Source organism: Cephus cinctus, unplaced genomic scaffold (genome assembly GCF_000341935.2).
Source record: "Cephus cinctus unplaced genomic scaffold, Ccin1 Ccin1_scaffold0006, whole genome shotgun sequence".
NCBI classification, from domain to species: domain Eukaryota; kingdom Metazoa; phylum Arthropoda; class Insecta; order Hymenoptera; family Cephidae; genus Cephus; species Cephus cinctus.
This window is the reverse complement of record NW_014332757.1, coordinates 27,895-50,450: the sequence shown is the minus strand read 5'-3', so window position 1 is coordinate 50,450 and position 22,556 is coordinate 27,895. Positions and strand designations below refer to the sequence as shown.

The window sequence follows — 22,556 nt, the reverse complement described above, 5'->3', positions numbered from 1 at the left end:
CTTACTGAACTAGTAATGTAATCCGTAAGAAAGAATACGAGATAAATAAAATATCGGGGGAATAATAAGTGAGATCACAATGGGAGTCTACGAGGCGATTCCATGTCGGTGAGGAATTTAAGAATCGTATAATGAAGTACATTCAACTTTCTCCGACAAATTCACATTATTCGAAACCAGCGATCGGAACTGGTTGCGGAGACATCCTAAATCGGATTTACCGACACATTCTAATACACAAAAGTACGTGTATGGGAATAATGGTTTATCGAGAAACATATTTGCGGTGTTGATCCCAACCATAAAGTAGTCCCGTATTCGAGGCTAGCAAACCATCTGGTGAAGGTCGCCCAGTGTGAAATCCATTTGAAAAGCGAATGTCGGGGCCTCGCGGTGCTCAGTTCATCAGCGTTTGCTATAGAAGCTGGAGGAAGAAGGTGGTCTGCGAGAAGTCGGTGATACTTAACCTCGCTATACACCTTCTCCAAGCATTTACGAGAAGTGTACCTAGGCAGCTACCTGGATATCACGACGAGTGAACGTAGAAAGACCTGTGCGTTTCTATAGTACATGTAGGTACGCGGGATTGCCATCCCGTTTGCAAGAAGTTATACCGGTTACCGATCTCAGTCAAATAGTCTCCTTGGCGTAGCTTTGCTCGCGATTTTCCCGGGATCCACAGTGCTCATCACACCTAAGACGCTCTCCAGTTAATAGTGCCAGGAGCAGCATTTGTTCACCTACGTTTTGCATTTTGTGTTAATCAATTTCTCGACCTGCGTCATACTCCGTTACTTTTGTAATTAAAGATTCACATTCGCGCGACCTTACACGTGTGTAACTTAATCGTGAACCATTTTAATCAATTTAATCTATCCAGTTCAAATGATCGAATTGTGATTACCCACAACACAAAAACAGTTCTGTACTAACAACAAAGAACAAGATGGAGAAAATACTGCTACTATCGCTGATTGCTATCCTTGTTGGATCAATACACGCAATTCCTGGCCGCCTTAATGGTATGTTCTTTCTTCTATTCTTGTTTTTCATTTTTTTTTATATTATATTATCCGTATCTACTCGACTCGGTAGCCGAGTCCGCAAGGGTGGGTTTGGCATTTGCGATTAATTGGCCTTGAGATCCGGGATCTTTGTAGGGGCTCCAATTGTTGCCTCTTAATTGGAAGAGAACGAGGCCAGACTTGAGTAGAAGAAGAATCCACCGTGAAGCAATGATAATTGTTGCCAACCCACTACACGCCCTTTATAGACATTTTGAAATTGACATAGTAAATACATCTATAGGGAGAACATACGTGATTCTTTTGACAATGTCAAGTACAACATTAATGTTCCATGTAGTAATTACGTACAGACTCTAAGTTATCATATATCATGTACTTTATTTGATAACGCTGCCTCAAGCGAAAGTTAATACTCGTTGCTCGTTTTTTTTTAAGTCAATAACTTCTAGTGCACGTAACTTGGGTGAGTTTTTATTTTCTCTTGATTACTGGTGCCAATAACCCACAAAATCATTTTTAGCTAACTATTTTAATTGCACTCTGTAAAAAACTACTCGCATATATTCATTTTGAAATAAGGTTGATTGTTATCCTAAATCATCCGCCACAGTGTTATTGTAAATACATTGTAAAATAAATTAGCCCTTGCAATTATATATTTCGTAATCTTGTTGCTCAAGTTGCATCTATGAAAGTAACGACACAATATTAGAAGCACTGAATTCGTTAATATGTAATTAAACGTCGAGGTTTAATATTCCACAGCGAACTAAAATGCGTGTTAAATAGGAGATACGATAACACTTTCTTTTTCAATACTGGTATATTTCAATTTTTCGTTTCACTAATTGACCACAGAATCTTTCGAATAAATTCCTTTGATAAGTAGCGAAATGTACTAGGTTTTACTAGCAACTGCACTATAGCGTTTTGCGCATACGATGACTAATACATGGGATATACATATTATTGCTCGTTGCAATTTCTTCAGGACTTTGGAGTATAGAATGTAGAGCGCCATGGAACACATTACTATCTGACTCGTGTATACATTCTCCCCCGTACCGTTCCTGCGGTGAACCTCTTGTCAGATTCGTTTTCCAATGTGAATGCTGCCATACATGATTCGCATTTATTTGATGATCATCTGTATATGCGAAGTACATCATCTGCATTCAAGCCAAAATACCGATTCATATTATCATCTACGTAATAACTATATAATAATAAGTAACAGCAGTAAATAACAGTTATGGAATTCTATCTCGTGCTGTTTAGTGCTATGTAGATTTCATAACCATCTTATAACTTACAATTGCTTTTAGCAAATGTGGAAGACTATATATCTATATACCATACTATCGTCTATCATCAACTCGGAACGAATGTTCAACCTGTAGTAGCCGTAAAGAGATGGGAGTAGAAAATAAATTCAACTTACAGCTGCACCGTGTAATATACCTGATGAAGCCTTCTTGAAATGGAAGGCGTCAGTAGAAATCTATCTATATTTTTTTTTGTTTTTACTCCATAGGACTTTCTTGCTTACGTTAAAAAGCAAGTGGTCGTTGATATCTTTCGACATGATGCAAAGACGGTGTCTTATATGCCACAATCGTGACGATTCGCATAATTAATATTCCATGTTGCCAAAGGCAAGACTGGATATGAATCCGGACATGTCTCTAGATAGTTCCAAAGCACAAACCATGTATTCTCGTTGCAAATAACTTTTTTCTCTTCTTCTAGTTGTAGTTACATATTTTTTCTTTTAGTTTTAACCGTCTTTCTCTTTACTCAGCAAAAGTTACCGAATGACAATCAACTTCTTGACAGTTACACTTGGTTCTGTCACAATCGTCAGGCATGATATTTTGATACAATATTTAACTTTGGACCTGCATACTTCTTTTTTAAGTGCACAAACCGTACTACATGATTCAGTGAACGCGACGCGTTTTTTTTGTACTGTTTGTGGTCTGATTATCAAATTTGAAAAAATCGGATATATTTGGAAACTGTTGACTATAACCAAGACATTCATCCAGTTTCAGAACCCATTCTGAGTTTTTACGCAAATGCAGAACTGATTAGAAACTTCTAATGTGCTCGAAAAGGAATGAGGAACAATTGGTCGGGTTTTTAATTTTTTTGGTTCAACTTAGAACAAAAATCGATTAGCTTCTGAAAATTTAAGAATCAGGCTACAAAAAAAATAGGAAGCGTGTTTCAGGATAAAAAGAAAAAGTTTCAATTTTTATGTTTATTTCAGCTTGGTTTTATTTGCGAATAATATTATGTGGAGAACTTTATTTAATGTTTCTTTTTGTACAAACAATCTATAACTTGTACGTCTCATATATAAAGAAGTAACTTAAGTTCTTCTCATAATTATTGCACAGTATTAGTACAATAATATATGCTAAGATAGAACAGTAACGTAACACAGTACCGTAAACATATGCTAAGACAGAAAATCAAAAGATATTGTGCAAAGCCATACATATAAATACTTTGTTACAAATATTTTATGCAGTGACACTAGTGCCTTTCTAGAAACTTCGTTGATTTTGATCCCTCATACAAACAGATCGAACTTGTGAGCCGGCTATATTTCATTTATGATTACACTACAAAGTAGTAAAAGTTTACAAAACTTAAAAAAGAATTATCTATCGATCGAAAAATTTACATAAAGTAAACACTCGGACCCCTCGACGTCTTTATATGTTTCTTCTTCCATTTCCGCGGGCTAACTGCAAATAGGTTATGTACTACCCTATAGTGGGGTCCCTAAACGTATTATCAATTGCGACGCCACTGCATTTCCAAGAGTTGAACAATCTTTACGTCGAAAAGACACTGGCGTGTGATCCAGTGGATCTCCCAGTGTACAGTTTGAGGGTTAATAAATTAGTAACACTAAATACTTATAGTCACTGATGAATTTGACTTCAATCAATTCCAGGTTATCAAATCAGCGAACTCATGGGTCACAAACAGTCGGATTTGTCGCAAGAGCTCGACAAAAATCGTCAACTGATTGGGATTAAAAAATCGAGCGGTTTACTTCACCACGCAATTTATAGCCATTGACCAATATTCTTGACGCAACGGACAACTCTTTATTTTACTTACGTTAAAGCATTGCGTTTCCCTCCGACCTAAATAGGAAAAATGCTGTTACGGGCAGACGAGTTTCTGGTACCGAGTCGCTATGACGTAACAAACATCACACGAATGGTATTCAGATCAGCAGGGTGGATAGCAATGATCTAATGGGCACATGCGATGGACTTCTCCCTGTCCACGTATTTAGGTACAGATATAAAGTTATCTATGTAAATAATAAATCGAAAAGAATCAAACATACCTTTATACATATTGATGGAAGAAAAGAATATATGAATTGGATTAATATTTCTCAAGATAGTCAAATTAATTAACCGATATTCGATTTAAATAATACAATTGCACTAAATTAAAACTGAAATAATCACTGTCAAGTCCATGAGTTTAATTTAAATATGTCGTTTAAACGTCTACAAAAAAATTATTTGTTCTGGTTGCACGCAACTGATACTTCTTATAGGAATAGTATGCAATGCATATCTACTCGGCTCGACAACCACAATCCAGATCAGTTGTTTTCACTTTCATTCACGGTCCATGCACATGGCATTCGGCCATGACTTAGGTGCTTCTCAAAAGAATTCAGTGCTTAACGTTCATGAATTGGTTAAATGCTTCGTCACTGTCTTTGAATGTAGACATACGATTAGAGTACAGTTAAATTATTCAGAAGAAGCGACACATTTTTATTCCTTTTTGTAAGTTTTGAGTTGGATTCATGCAAGAGTGACTTTCATTGTTAATCTTATTTCTGCGGCATTAAGTAATTCCATATAATTCCATAATGATTAATTCAAGTGTGTATATCTTTAGAGCCAATAATAGTATTACTTCATTGAAATTCCTTTATTAATATGTTAATATTGAGAGTCCTTCTTGAATAATGAGTCAACTATGATAATGACGGGAAATATACTAAATTATTCGTATGCACAACGAATGAAGACTTTCGAGTTAGGCTGCAAAGTTCGAAGTAATTTTATAGAATTGAACGTTACTGTATAATATCAGACTCAGAGACGCTTATTCATTTTTTAAGCATTTTAAGTCTCATACACATATAAATACATAATTTACTTCCCAAGAAGCTGAAATGAAAAATCCAACTTAACTAGGCTCCCGCTTTCTATATCACCAATGTCCCTCTCACGGTACTTATCTCCAGTTTGTTCATCAATACATTTTTGAGAAAGGTATGAATATATGAATGAAAACAGGGAGCTAAAGTATTGTATTTGTTTTATAGAAGCGTGAAAGAACAACATAAGGGCTACTGTATCGTTTCGATTAATAGAATAAGTTAGCCTAGGTACTTTATAATACCAATTTCGATTATGTACAGTAGACTGTCCAACAGTGGGATGCCACCCTTCTGATTCATAGGGTCACAATCCTTAAAGTAATTCGCTATAGATTATGCGATCTGTCCTTCACGGTCGTACACAATTAGACTCTAACGAGTCTATTGTTGAACCGAAATATTTTCCCTGTTTAGCGATGCATCCAAGAAAGCCTAAGACGTACATTGTCACTTCGATCACTAATTTTTAAAATAAAAGGAAAATACCGCATCAATATTGAAGATTGGTTATCAATTGATCACATACATGATTGTTACTGCAATACAGTTCTGCGATAAGTATAGTGGTTTATGGTGGCAGCTGTCACATATTGAAAAGATGAGCAAATGAGGAAAAAAAAATAAAAAAACACTAATAAGTTTTTTATTATCTTAAAGTAAACTGCAATCGTTTTGGATGTAGTTCCGAAAAGCGCAATCTTCGATAAGTATGTTTTTCTTTATTCTGACGTATTTTGACGTATTGATAACGAATATAATAGTAGAAATACCTGCAAAATTGATTTTAGAAAATGGTAATTTTTCAAGAAAAATAAATACTTTTTTGATATTTTTTTCATTAGATATTGATTTAAGAGAAAACTGTTTTAAGTAAAAATTGTAGCTTGTAAAAAATTACATCTTTTATGTTCTATGCATTTTTATTATAAAACTATTATTTTTCGAGAAAAATGAATAAACAAACATTCGTAGAAAAGAATTTATTGTAATAAAAAATAATTATAATTGATAGACTTTGTTACTATTATTTCATTAGTTTCAGTACATAATTACTTAATTATGCAAGTTATCACGGGAAGGTTGAAATTTGGATTTTAAAGTCTTTAGATTCTTTAGGTTTTTTAGGCAGGTTAGTTTTTTATTTATTTAACATTATCTCATTTTTCTTGAAAAATAATATTTTTATAATAAAAATGCATAGGAAATAAAAGATCTAATTTTTTATGAGCTACGATTTTTCTTTAAAACTTTTTTTCTCTAAAATCAATATTTATTTAAAAAATATAAAGTATTTTTTTTTCTGTAAAAATAGCCATTTTTTAAATTAATTTTGCGGGTGTTTTCACTATTATATTCGTCATCAGCACGTCAAAATACGTCAGAATAAAAGACTCATACTTTTCGGAGGTATGCGGTTTTCGCGATTTATCGTCGTTTTTTATAAAAAAAACATTTCTAAAGGAGGTACGAGTATTTCTTATATACAGGGTATCATGCCGTTGAAGATCTTAAGAATAGGAAGTGGAGGATATTTCGAATTCAAAGTTCCTTTTTCATTTTCTTCTCTGATAGTTATTTACCAAATTATGAACAAATGAAGTCGATCAATTACAAAGCGTGCATGCACCGTACACAGTGCCGGTGCAATATGCGTTTTACGATTCCGGTTAAAAATGTCGGCATATGAGGTAGAATTGATAGCACGGCTTCATGGATCTCTAAACATGGTTAATGAAGAGATGCTTAGCAAGTGCGGAAGAAAGTTGTTCGGCGAGTTCACGCCTGTTTAGTTGCTGCAGGCGGACATTTGCACTCGAATTATAAAGTCAAAGTTTATTGGCCTTTCTAAGAATTACTTAATAGCTAAAAATGAAACATTATTTAATAAATAATGAGAGATTGTTATTCCGACATCGAACCTTCCCCATCCTTTAACTTTTTTCCTAATTGTTCATTTAACCGCATTACAATTTCATTAATATCTGTATTTTTTGTTATTTAAATTAATTTTTAATCAATCTTAGTTAACTACCTTATTTTTGTATAAATTTGTCCTTAGTAAACCGACTCGTAAGTTATTCCAATAAAATTTCAGAAAAAACCAAATGATTGTAGAGTAAGCGTGGCACTGTGCACGTTGTATCGGAATTGCGCGCGGTCGGTGATTAGTCGACTTCATTTGTTCATAACATCGGAAAAGAAATGAAAGAGGGACTGTCGATTCGAAATATCTTCCACATTCCAACCTTAAAAGTTCCAACGGGTATTATGGGACAAGCTGTACAGTAGTTTTATTCCTTTCGGGAATAAGCAATAAAACGCATCATCATTGAACCAAGTCAAATATCAGAGGCGTATGAATTTTATAATTCTTATACTCCATATCGTTAAAAATATAGTTAAATAAATCGAATAAAAATTCCAACTGGCTTGATTAAAACACGCTGGTAGTGATTTTTAATGTGAAATAATTGTATAAATATTTCATGATTTTTTACCGTTCGGAAGATGAAATGTATGGCGTCAAATTGAAACGACAAGTATATCTGTATTGTGCTATTTAGATTATTTTCACTGCGTATGTCTCATAAGATAATTTCGTTGCGCGTAACCATTCCCGTGTTCCGTACGGGAGATTACGTCGTGCATCGCAACAAAAATTAGAAATTCGGTAATATCTTAGCATTGTATTGTGGATAAATAGCAACCCCTTTATTGAGATTCTAATTCAAAGGCAATTCGAGATATTCCTATTCTGGGATGACATCATTGAATTCACAAGGCTGTTCCCCTGCATTATCTAGAATTGCAGTACATTCGTCGGTGTGCATATGCAACATAGTTAGATTAAGTTTTGATTGCAGCATTAATACGCATTGTCTCGTCTGCCGTTTACGTAACACGAACCACCATTTTACTGAAATTTCGTAGCCATAGTGGACAAACAGATACACAAGCTACTGGTAATAACCGATTCTATCATATGAGAAATGGTGGGCAACAATGTGAGTAAATATATTTCATTCGTAAAAAGAACTTTAGCTACCAAACAGCTGCAAATTCTCGTTCTTGAATAAATAGAACATTGTAACGAAACTCGCGCTTACAAACTATTTAAGAATGAGGTCAATAGATAGCGTTGTCGGCGATAGACTTCCCTCTCCAATAAGTAAGAGCCCCTGCTAGAAATAGCAATTATCGTGCTCTTCCCTTTCGTCAATTGACCGTCGTGTAAGCGAGGCGTGTGCTAAGTGCGAGCAAAGGCGACAGGGCTCTTAAAAGAGGACCTAAATTGATACAAAAAACAAAACCGGATAGCAGGTGATATGTTCAAGAAGTGCATGGAGGAGATAGACTATTCAACACCAGAATCTAAAATGTAAAACAACATCCATACTGGAAATCTGATGAGTCGTGACGAATCGAACCAGGATTCAAATAAGGAGAATTAGCAGATGGACACCGTCATCATTATCCGGACAGATAAGAAATATCGATTATCACCGGTTACTATTGGATAGGCTTTATTGTATCATTTATTAGTAATATTTCAATTTGTTTTTGATGTTTGCTTTTAATTGTTGAGTTGTATAAAATGAATGGGTTATGAATGACCGCGGAATTAATATTATGGTTAAAATTTTAAGACAATCGTGTAACGATCATTATTTGAATTAAATAAACCATTCATGTTAATTGCAAACAAAGAAAGTTATAACAACATCCTTGCGTGTCTTTTCAATGGAGTACATTATGCCATACCAGTATAATACTATAAAGTATAAACATACATACAGTAACGTCCAATTGAAGTGCAACACTTGAATTTTTGTACATTTCTGTGAAAGTATGACAGATTTCGGAAAACCAAAGACATATTTTTTAGGAAATTTCCTTCCCGTTCGAATAGTAAAGGTTTTATCCCGATCGGATACAAAATGGCCTAATAGCAGGGGTTGGAGTGAAAAAGTGAATTTTAGGACTTTTTGAAACGTTCGAGAACTAGTAGTTCCGGAAGGAAATTTATATTTCTAATTATGACACGGGAGGAGTTACACCCCCTTGAAGTGAAAACAGTTAAATGGCCATAACTTCCGAACGCGCCGGCCATTCTGGTCCAGTTTCTTCATGATATCATCTTTAGTGATACTGCAGATTCTCACAAAATTATTGATCTCAGATATGATCCCGTGACGGAGATCTCGAGATATCGCAAGAGCACTTGAAGCTTCCCCGCTATTTTTCATTAGGAAGGCGATGAAATAGAAATTTCATATTTATCCACGTTGTAGCTGAGATTTCAACGATTAAAACGCGCTTTTAAACATCCAAAAATGAGTTTTCCAAGAGGTTAAATTATCCGTTTGAAAAAACACCTAAATTTTGCGAGTTCCGCTCGAGGCGCTCGGGGGACAAATGCTTAGCGCGCGTGGTAGGGTAGTAGTCCCCCGAGCGCCTCGAGCCTTTTTCACTCCAACCCCTGCTATTAGGCCATTTTGTATCCGATCGGGATAAAACCTTTACTATTCCAACGGGAAGGAAATTTCCTAAAAAATATGTCTTTGATTTTTCGAAATTTGTCATACTTTCACAGAAATGTACAAAAATTCAAGTGTTGCACTTCAATTGGACGTTACTGTATACAAGGCTAATCGAGTTAAACGCTGCACCTTAAGTTGCTTTTTCCATAGACATCAAATGACGGTCTAACTTCAGTTGGTGCATTTCAATTGGCCAGCTCCGTACATACACACAGTTATTTAGGGCTGAACCGCCTAAATATGATTCTACCATGAGAAATAATAAAAATAAAATATAAAAAAAACCATCTTCAGGTGGCAACATTCCTGAATAATCGTCCATATTCGTGTATTATATATTGTAGGATATAATCTCAGGGTAATGAGCGGCAATCGGGTAAATCTGGTAATACTCGACTTATTTATTCACGATAACAGCTAGTGCCCAACTGTCTCTCTGTCTCCCTGTCCGCTGACCTCACCCTCATCCGTACACTCTTACAAACAGTCATACACAACTCACACGCTCTCATACTCATTTACGCATTCTTACTTATTTTCTACTGTATGGTATTATACAGGGTGTGTCTTAAGCCCCGGACAAGAGACATACCGTTAGATCTGGTGTGAAAAAATAAAAATATTGGCCTTAACAAAAATAAAAAATTGTAATTAGTTTATTAATTATTACGGATTAAAGTAAGCCAATCATAAGCGCGTGAGAACTGGCAACTCCTCCTCAGTCTCCTCCCATTGGGGACAGCCAATCATTTATTTTCCCACAAAAAACATTTTACACTATTCTTTTGTTTATTTACGTTACTATATTTACGTATCCACCGGTCACTGTTTTTTGTGGGGAAATGAATGATTGGCTGTCCCCAACGGGAGGAGACTGAGGAGGAGTGGCCAGTTCTCACGCGCTTATGATTGGCTTACTTTAATCCGTAATAATTAATAAAATAATTAAAATCTTTGATTTTTGTTAACGCCAATATTTTTATTTTTTCACGCCGGATCTAACGATATGTCTCTTGTCCGGGGCTTAAGACACACCCGGTATAAACTGACATCGGTATTAAGTATTAGAAGAAAAATTAATCATTTTATATAACCAGACATTAATATACTTAAAATATCGTAATTTGTTAGTTTTTTCTTATTCATATTATTCATATTCCAATGTGATTACGTCGTACCCAGAAATATATTAATTACCGTTTATCATTACCACTATATTTTAATAAGAATGTCAATATCAGAAATAGATCAAAGCACGTCCACACGTAGCAAAAATATTTATTCATAGCATATTTTTTAATACCACCTTTCATTCATGTCGGAAATGAGCCGAGTAAGGCGCCGGAATTGAATAACACGTAAGGGAGAATATCCACTGCGTTGCTCCATCAACAAGTGTAGAATATCCATGAGAGAATAGTTTCGCCAATTACACGAATCGATCTATATCCCTTAATCCGTAGTAACCACACGAGTGCGAATTTGAACTACCTAAAAATTCTCATTTCTGGCTTTCATTGAATTCCACTTTTATTTTGAAGTATTTTTACTATAAGAAAATTATTTTTCACATTTGAGATTCAGATTTCATTCAATTCCTGGGGTACTTTCACTCCAAAAAACACTAGTTATTGAATACTTTTGGATTATTCATACTGATGTTACAGAACTTCAAAAATGCAAAATCCTAAGTCGCACTAGATATAGGCTCAATAGAGGTGTGCTTATTACGGGTTAATATTACATTGTAGATTATAAGTTACAAACTATGATGTCCAAATTTATAGGATAGAGTTAACTCATACGATGCTACGATTTTTTTCATTCGGATACTGCTATATTCATTTGTAGGTACGCATTCAAAATTGTATGCGTTTAACCGAACTAATTTCAACATGAATCGTTGAACTAATCAAGGTAAAATTTTGCAAAGAAAATTAAATTCTACTTACAGATAGTATACAGTGGAACTTTGATAACTCAAATCTTAAGGGAAACGAGATATGTTTCGAGTTATTGTAGTTTTGGCCTATCGGGCTTTTCAAGTTATAGAAGTGAAGCATTAAATACTTCGACTTATAGAGGTTTTAACAAGAGCTTGCAACTTTCGTGTTATAGAGGTTAACGACAAGAAAAATTGTACATATAGAGAATAAATTTACGGGACCAGGAACACCTTGCTTTCAAATATCACGGAGGATGCCGCGCTGTAGGTCGGGAAACATGAAAAAATTGCCGGACGCCTTGTAAACAGTCCGTCAACGCTCGGTCGTTAGTACCGTCACGATTCATTTACCGATCGCGTACGTCGCCTCGACGTTACCACGTCTGAGCGAGATACAAAGCAGAGCCATCCCGCGACGCGGAGTGCCCGAAGAATGAGTCCCGGAAATCCGGACATGAGAGGAAATCACCCGTCAGATATCCCAGTCCTTGGAGGAAATTCCAAAAACCTCGGGAAGCCGTCTAAAGCCCAGACCAATATCGGTGTTAGCCCGACCAGAGAAGGAGGACGGAGTTCCCGCAAATGAAGAGAATAGCGGGAGATCGCCAATCTCCGTCCGAACCTGCATCAGAACAATCGACCGACTGGCCGCTAAGAACATATGGGTTATAGACGATTCGCTTGCATAAAAAGAGCTATAAGTATCTGCCACGAATCAGCACATACCTAGATGGGGAAGACAACAGTGGTCCGCATCAAGGCCACGGCCACCCGGCGAAGGTAGGTGTCGTATTTCGAACTTGACGCCCCATCGCGAACTCCAAGCCGCGGCAGCCGTGGTGGAAGAAGACAATGTGTGGTACTGCGCATATTGTATACTAGACAGCCAATAGGGAAAGGTGACAACAGCGGTGGCCATTACGAGCGGGAATTCGAAATCGTCTGCTGTCGTCACCGACATTAAATGAAATTTGTTTGATGTAAAGCTAACACGTACACTGATTGTATGACAACAATAGTAGCGGCATACGGAGATCGCATCAGAGTGAAAGAGGAGACGTATATCCCTGTAAGAATTTTTAAGGAAGGTTTCTGGTGAATATAATAAAAATAAACTTATAAAACATTTTTCTCGGAAACTTCCATTGAATAAAAAAATAATAGAGGGACGGTCAAAGTATATCTATCAATTACACGCCGGCCTGACTATTAGTTTTTGAATGTATAAAATGGTTTTGAAGAAAACTTTATAACAAATATCAGTTCTATCTCTCTTGTACTAACATCATAAATGCGAGACAGGGGTTAAATGTCCCTTTGAGGGAAAAATTATCAAGAAAGGACAGTATTAAATAATCATTCCAACATACAAACTTTTTTTATTTTACATTTTTTACATTTCATGTTTTAAATTTTCATTCGTACAACAATTGACTATTTGTTTATTTAATTCTCTAAGACGAATATAAGTTCTAGTTCGCACTAAACACAATATAACTTCGAATGGGATATCATTACTTATTTTTGTACAGACGAGATTAGAAATTTTTGAAATATGTGATGTTCTTTTGATAAAGTAGAACCGTGAAATTTCTAAAACGTTGCGTTCATTTCGAACGCAGCTTTTAATAAACGATCAGAAGGGTATATTCGGGTTCGGCTCGTATTTTTCGCCTGTCGTTTCTGTGCATAAGGGATGCGTTAAAGATAACGCTCCTCGTGCTATAGTGATGGTGTTAAAGTTCTCGCAGCATCGTCAGATGCAGCTCTCGTGCAGAGGAGAATTAGTTATGCGGTTTCGGTGAGTAATTTCGGTGAAGAAAATTATCGATAGCATATAGATTCGCTCTTGTCTAGCTCGCTTCGATCTCTCGATCAGCTGAGCGTTCTCGGTGCATTCAGATGCGATCTCGTGGCTTTTAAGCCAATATGGAATGATTGTTCTCGCTCGTAAGTTCTCGAGAATTCGTACTTCTCTTTCGTACACTATTTTATTGGCCAAAGGATCGCGGCCCTTCTACCACAACCTGCATCCTGAGCAACCGTGCATTTCCGCAACCGTCGGTGTCAGTTACCGATGATTGAGCTCGCTCTCATAGATCTCGACCTAATTAGATTAGATTCTCGTTTTGTTGTGTCGTCGGCTCGTTCCATCGACCTCCAGTTTAGTCCGGTTCGTTAATACCGGCGATATGAAAATTAACTGGGACCCACAGGAACGCCGATGCCTTCACGAGGGTGAACGGCCGAAGGTAACGTTCTCGATTTCGCGTTTTTTTATTCTGAGCTTACGATTTTGTTTTTTTTGTTCCGATTCTAAATTTAGAGTTCCGCGTTTCGATAAGAAAGAAAAGAAATAAAATAATATAATAATATAATATAACATAGAAAATGTATGTAATTGTTGCAGATTAGCATGTCGATATTCAAGCTGGGTCATGCGTATATTAAAATCGGTCCTTTTCAGTACCACTCGAAATGTTATACGTTGGTACAACTATCTTGTCAGATTAAAGCAATAGACATTATAAGAAATAAAGGGTACCTTCTGAAATTCACTGACGTTACAGCAAGCGATTGTATCTTACTCAATTACATGCAGATAAACAGAGACACTACGATGATACTCTTAGTGTTATTGGCCTAGTGCAAACAGGCCTTGCGGGCTGGCTCGCGACGTCATCTACGCTCCGTTTAAACGCGTTCTGATTGGTCGCATTATTGCAACTTCAACCTTGATTATCTCGAAATTTTGATATATGAAATAAAAAATGAAAATACACGTATTCATTAGAATTTGACAAGGAATGCAACGGTGTTACTACAGTGCGTTTCATAACGAACACCCTGTATACTGTAACGTTCCATTCTTATACCCTTCTATCCTTGATCCTTTTTCCTTCCTAATCATCCATTCTCGAAGATGGACACGTCTAGAGCCCCACATAAGAGTGCATAGTGCACTGTGGATGTGCATAATAGTATCTGAGAGTACTCCCCACATCCTAGAATTCCTCAAAAACTCGTATCGACCTCTCACAGCGACGCCGACAAAGGAAAGGGAAAATAGGACTTTTAAATTTCTAATATTACATACTTCCCTTAAACTTAGTCATGGCGACAGTCATGAGAAAATAATATTAGAAATTATTACCTTTAATATTCTAAAAATTCAAAGTCCAGTCGTGCGTCTGGGATCGAAACAAACAAGTGCCCAAGCGCTATCAGGCGGCACGCGCCAAACACAAAAGAAATGCCAGTAAGTCGGTATTTGAAGAAACCGGTGATCCAATTACTTAAATTAAATAGTCAAATCAATCAATAAATCGAAATATCGAATCCAAAAAGCGACATTAACGCCTTGGGAGTATAAAAATCGTTGTCCCCACTAAAATTAACGTATTCTTCTCGAGGATATAAGCAGCGGTTTCCTCGATAGGAATTCACTTTGTACTCGACTCCGTTGTACGATCCCGACTCCGACTAGACTCTTGTACATCGAAAGACGACAAGAAGCAGTAAAATTGTGAAAAGTGTAATTATCAAGAAGCAAGTAGAAAATCTATCCTTTATTCCAGAGCGAACCAGTGAACAGTACTGTACTGCAAACTATGGGAACTCATCCTGGGCAATTCCTAGTCTTGAAGAGCATTATGTCTTAACCCTGTATCAGGAAACCTGCCATCCCTGTAGATCTTCTGCAGCAAAGTTATTGTGCCGGAGCTGTCAGAAATCGACCAAAGACACCAAGCCTCTCTCCTTAAAAAGCTCAGCTCCCAATATCATTGTGATTAGTAGCTGTCTGAGCTCCCCACAGTTCTTACCAAGCCTAAGAAATAATTGTGATATCCCCTAGTGTCAGGAAGGGTATCCCGTATACCTCTGTATCCTGCTGCAGTGAAGTTATTGTAATAGAACTGTCAGGAGTGCAGATCCACCTAAAAAGACTTAGCTCCCAATGTCATTGTGAGTCTGAGTCTAACCCATCCTCAAGATAAGAGATTCGGCAAACGGGAGTCATTGTGATCATCTGTGGGTACTGAATCATTATCATCCCCATCATCAACTGGAGTATCGTCTTCGGACGCATCGTACAATCTGATGTATTATAGTTCCAGGCATCTCTTCCCTACGTCTAGAAGCTAGTATCACGGAAGAACACACAAACCCACTTCTTGTCGCCTACGGTATGACAATATAACTAGAAACAATTATAAGAGTGCGTGTGTGTCTGAGAGAGTGGAAGAGAAGCTTAAGAACATATTAGAGTGTAATTTATAGGACAATATAACACATTCTTTAATTTTAAAACTAAAGTGTCACATTCCTTCAAAAGACGCCTGCCCAATGCACAAACCCTGTAAAAAGTCTCGTGATTTCGAATCCTCTAAAACCACTCAACGTCTGAATACTATATTTCTTTGTAATTGATCTTTTGTATTTGAACTTGTTATTGGTTACTTTTTCATGCATATTAACGTTATTTATTATATGTGCTTTTGTTGACTATCGTTGTTCTAAGTTCTAGTAAAACGGTCGCGTATGGGAATTCTTGTGTATTCGCCTCTATTGCTCGCCAGAGCGACTATTTAACATGTTGTTATTTTATTACTTTATTTTGCTTCGTTTCCGACTGATAATTGTCGAGATTTCGAGATTGTTGATAAATATAACGTTGCAGTATGCATAATTTATGTAGGTATAAATGTATGTATATAATATGGAAATAATAATTGTCAATGGAATTATTATGCATAAAAGAGACATATAAATTTAAAGTGTAATATCAAATCATTCAACGTGCTTTAAAAAATTGATTATTTTAATTTAGATTACATAGACATTTTGTAAGTCTACAAAATTCACAATCACGTGAAGACCAGAGAATACATTATCATCAACATTGTTGCTTCTCTCTATAAATGTATACAAAAGTTTCACAGCGATGTAGCTTGTTTAATAGTCACAGGCAGTTTAGAAACCAGGTCCTCATGAGTCTCCTTATCAATTAGGTCATCTTCAAGGGTCACATCCTTAACAGAGTCCACAATTTGAAAATCGGTAAAGATCACGCAACAGCGACCTAACTATCACAATTTACAAAATCTTCAAACGTCGCATTTTCCACGTTACAATGGGACGAAATCTGATTCCATTCGATTTCCATGTTCCTAGTATACAGCCGATTTCAAGTCTGCTTGTGTTTTCTCCCTGGTAAAATTCCCAATTTTTGAAACAATTGATGATCTCTCCCTTCGTTATGTTTCACCAGGCTTTACTGGCCATTTTCATTGCCTCTAGTATAGATATGATGGTTGTTTTCACTTCCACGATATTTGAAATCATATTCCTTACAATTTCCGTCCTATGTAAAGTTTTAAAATAACTTATGATTCCTTGATATAGCTATTCTAATTTAGTACTAGTGATAGGCGGCAGAAATTGTATTTTCCCAAATCGAAACTGAGGGATAACATTGTGAGCGGTATAATCGTATATCTATAAAGAGAAGAACTTTACGCTTTTATTTCGTCATCTTGTTATCAATTTGAACCGATCATTCCGCAAACAGTTCAGCGATCACCCAAGCATTCTTATTGGAATGGTAATCTAATAGAACCAGATTATAATCTGCAAAGAAATGTGGCTTCTTGGATTTCATTATAAAAACAGTTTCAAGTTTTTCAGTCCCTGACATATCTGAAGCCCGTAAAATTTTGATCCTCTCCTTGCTATGCTTTCCACTGTGGCACTTTTGATTTTTAAAAGTCATTATTTTGTCCAGTAGACATAAGAGTTCTGTTTTTTTACGTGTGCTATTTTTTTAGAATGTCTTCCTCTCGTGTGAGCATTATCGAGAATGTACTTGCAGGGATCCCGAATTCAACAGCAATGTCCTGTTCCATTTTTTTTACCGCAATTCAATACTTCCTTCACTTTCACGTTATCTTCAAGTATTAAAGTCTTAAGTTTTTAATTTGGTACCAGTTTATTGCACAAACAATTATATAAGAGCAATGGAAATTTGGATAAGTCCAAGAAAATATGCACATAAATAACGCTTATTATATACAATAGAAACAATAGTACTCCATGCAGAATCTCGCGGGAGCAGTTGTGACATGTTCTTTGATCTGTTGTATGGGATATCAATTCAAATTATACACGCTAAAGATCGCATGACGTTATCGAATGTTGATTTTTCCATTTACAGAGTTTTAGTCTTCCAAGATCAAGGAAATGAAAAGATTTATAGCCTTATAGAGGTTTTTGACATTAGAAGTTTGAGTTCCTATAGAAGTTTCACTGCATTAATATTTTTAAACTTCTAATACTTGTAATTCCAATAAAGCGCTTGAAAGATATCCACAGAACTTAATGAAACATCTTTCATTCAATTCAAATTTCAATAATTAATTTCGAAAATTTGTTAAGTGCAACATCGCGTACATACAGGGTGTCCCAGAATTACTTTTACACCTAAAAGTGGGTGATGGTTGGGGGTCCCCCGAGTACCCTCCCGCAAACCGTTTGTCAATAGTTTTTAGATGGGAAGCGTTTAAGATGCACCAATCAGAACGAAGGATTTCTGCGGGTCATAGCTACGTAGTGGGATGTACAGTCGTGTAAGGCAAAAGTTAGCTGCTTCAGACAGATTCGGCAATTGTTTTACAATCCAAGCGCCAAACGCATTCGTTCACAGTCTGGTGGGATGCCACACCCGTAGCTCATCATGTCACTGATCTAAAGATCAAATGCTAGATCAATTTCTCTCTCTTTCTCTTACATATATTTTATAACTCATCCTAAGAAATGCAATTACATCCCTGTCAGCAAAGTACGAATAATTGTTGTCGAAAACAAGACGTTGCCAAAGGAGCATTATTATGAAGCTTCTGTTGACAGATTTAACAATTTAAGTAGAAGATACATACAGAATACGTACACAGCCAATGAAATCGCAAAGGAAGAAGGTTATGTACGATTAAAGTTTGTCATTCGGACATAACACGGCAATTTTTCTTGAAAAATCGCAGAAAAAACAACAAAACAGAGATAAATATGGCAAATAGGTGAAAAACACTATATTTACGACCGTATAAGTTCGGATATTCAATGTTCAGGATATTTGAGTTCTTCCGATCTCACTTCGTGGAATAGCAGTCAAAGAGATTCAATATTATTTTGATGGATTCAATAGGATTAATCCGAATGTATTGTATCGTAACACGGAGCACTCCTGAATCCCGCATGATTCGATAAGGAGCTTCTTGGGCTCGTGATTCTGACTCGCTATAAAACAAACTAGTGCTGGAAGGATTTACGCTAGTAAAGATAAGCAAGAGAAGCGTACAACGGTGGCGAATTTTCATGCCACGCTTTCTGAGTTTTCTAACACAGAATCAGGTACTCTACTATCGTACAATATAGTTTGCGCCAATGATTTTAGCCATCTTCCTTACAGCAGCTATCATTCTTATTCCTACCTCTCATAGCGAGACAGATAGTAATTCCCGATTATTATTTTTTTCTGTAAATTCCATGATGAATAACGTATTATTTGCAATTGAGCGAACTCGGTAAACCATAATTTCCGAAAAAGATTCGTAGACGAATGCGAAAGTTTCTGAGAAAGTTAATAGCCGCGGAAACTTTCTGCAAGGCGGTACGGTTCTTTACCTAGGAAGCACAAATGGGGAATGCCCCGCCCTTAGCAAAATCTATCATTAGCATTGTAATCTATTATTAGTATTACTAATCAATGGTAACCAATGGATTCAGATTTGATTCTGTTGACAACATTATTAAAAAACTGGCAATTTGACAAGTGTTAAAAGTGTGTGAAAGTAACGCACAAACACGAGCTTAAGTGTGTAGGGCTCGACTGCTACGCTAGCCAGGTGTAAATTCAACGCATTTAGCTCTGCTATACTTAAAGAACACTTCCAATGTGTCTGCAAACACGTATAAAAGAAAAAGAAAAAATGAAATTCCGGACCGTCACCAACTCTTGAAAATTATTGATCGCCTTTTTAATACAGTAAGCATTGCAACGAGTTTACAAACACGAGCCAAAATAACTTTGCACCGCAGTGCTCTCTATATTGGCATCCCCACCTGCCAGCACCGGAGTTCCAGCGTGATCCGTCGCGACAACGTTCTCGTACCTTTCGCTAAGTAACACCCGACCGAAACTGACAGACAGTTTCGAGAATAAAGATATGCCTCATACCTTGTTAAATGATCTTGTTACAAAGATTCGATTGGTAAATCTTTTCGTTGTTTTTGTATTATTAAATTAGCAAATACGCGCAAGAGCCTAAAGACGAGGATTAGTCTTTCACATCTACCACTCAATGACGGAGCATACGTGCGTAATAACACGAGAACCAAAGTTCTCGAGCGAGAGGTTTTAAATCAGGATCCAAATTAAATGGTGTGCAGATAACTGCAACTGGCCTATAGATGTTCATCCAAAAATATGAGAAGACGACGCATTCACCTTATTGAGTATCACGATCGGCCGTATTCTACGCACAGGACTCGCACGTATATTAGTTTTGTAATATACATATAATAATTCTGTCCGACGCAATAATTCTGTGAAACATGATAGCGGTTAGAGAGTTTTAAAAGTATCTGATATGTATGGGTGAAGGATTAATGGATGTAGTTAGATTTATTTTTGTTTTTATTGTTATAAGATTTTGAATCTCGTCTGTATTTTTTTGTGTAATCTATAATTTGATGTAATTATTGAGCTCATAAGTTGTGGAAAGTTGAATTGAAATATTCATACTTATTATCATGTAATTATTTAACTGACATTCAAATATTGGTATATTCAAATAAAATATCTAATTACAAAATGGAATATTAGAGCATTAAGCTTCTTATTATAATACAAGGTCAGAAGGAATGAGACGAAATGATGAAACATACGATCACCGAGTACAAATATATCTTTGGTTTCACTGAACAGAGGCAATGAGACGTTTTTATTCTGCGTGATAATAACGGGCTTTTTTTTTATACGTGCAGGTACCGGAGATAACTGTAGATAACTATTTTATGTGTTAGTAATATTAGACATCCTAAATCAAAAGTCTAGCACCAGTATGAGCCTATACAACTTCCATGTCTTTTTGTTCTTTGGGTTTGCCGATTAAAGTATAACAGCAGTTTCAGGCTACGAGATCCCACGAGCACAACTATGAGTTTAATACCGAATTTAGCAAGAGCGCGTAAACACAGAGTTAAACCTGAACAGCCTTATGCAATATAATTGTTTAGTTAAGATTTGTGTATATGTATGTATATAAGAAGATCTAGTGAGATCACTATTTAAGGTCTCTAGCCCGAAGGTATCGGACGTGGAAGTCCAGGGTGTCCAGGTGCTCCTCGCTCTGTCGTTTCCTGAATCTAGCTATCGGATATGGAAGTCCAGAATGTCCAGAAAAGAATGCAACGAGCTACTCTTCGGTGCTTCGCTCACACCAGAGTATCCTTTCTGTTGTTCGCATGGCCTGAGATACGTAAATAATCCAGCACACTCTCCTCTCTTACGTTTACCACACGGCTTCACCAAGTTGGACACACCATTAATGACGCTTATATGCATTCAAGATTACATTTTCTTTAAAAATTTTTATATATCTTTCTGCATTTCTAAAAAAAATTACTTACAGATTAAATTTATATACCATTAAACATTTTCGACAACGCAATATATTTTTCTGATTAGCAACATCACAATGTATTTACATTGTATGTCTGTAACAATATAGATTTAAGTGAGCTTCTATATCTAAGAGCTTCTATATCCCGTTGAGCGAGAAAAACTTGTGATATCCCCCAAAAAGACACTTACGTGTAAAAACTACACCAAGTATACGAGTGCTGTGAATTCTTTTAACAAAAAGTATTGAAATCATATTATTAATGCCAAGTACATAAGTCATTACATATCTGCCTATTATATGATCTAGCACTGGCCTATCATTTTAATTGTATTTTCAACATTTCCTATAACGTTTTCGCTACTCTTTTACATTATTACTGCTTCCCACATTTCATTATGATTTAATGGTCATTTATCAATTATTAAAACTTTAGGTGATTCCTTATCGAGTACTATTTGGCGGGTCCCGAACCCGAATTTATTTTTTCGAGTACTTTTCTCAGACGAGTCTTCTTTCACGAACCGTGGTATGGTTAATTGACACAATGTGTACTATTGAAGTGTAAAAAAGCCACACTGGTTGCGCGAAATTGAGCATCAGCGTCTTTGCTCTGTGAAATTTTTGGTGTGGAATAATCGGAGATCAACTTATCAGTCCGTATTTTGTCGATGGTAATTTGAACGATGATAAATATTGTAACATTTTTGTAAATGAACTAAATGAATTCCGACAAAGGAACAGACAACTACTACGTCCACGTCGTTGTTCCTGGGTAGCGCTAAATGTAATTAATCCGTTGATTGCTTCCATACCTAGAGTCAATACGAGAATCTAGCGTTTAAAAAGTAAAGTTTAGATTTCTAATTTTTCTACTCTACTTTAACCTCATTCCTACGGGGGCGGAGAGGGTTCTTAAATTAAATTAATTACAATTGAATAGCTCTCCTGAAAACATTTACCATGTCTTTTTTATCTTTCGTTTGTAAGCGCATACCTTCAAATAATCAATAATTTCATTTTTTGCGATTGCAGCGCCATCTGTGGTGAATCGAAAAAAATTTCGAATAAAACTTACATATAGTATTTTTTAATGAAGAATCTAAATCTGCGATACAAACTAGAGGTTCCCATTGGAAATTCTAATCA

General features: G+C 36.2%; 1 protein-coding gene across 1 annotated transcript in view; it reads left to right on the top strand.

The window, feature by feature from the left end:
• Positions 1-409: 409 nt before the first annotated feature.
• LOC107266881 (C-type lectin 37Db) overlaps positions 410-22,556 on the top strand; it is a 41,684-nt gene continuing 19,537 nt past the window's right edge. The window contains exons 1-2 of the mRNA XM_015737999.2: positions 410-572; positions 881-1,022. Of these exons, the coding sequence (XP_015593485.1) occupies positions 947-1,022 (76 nt within the window). The 5' untranslated portion in view covers positions 410-572; positions 881-946. The remainder of the gene's footprint in view (positions 573-880; positions 1,023-22,556) is intronic.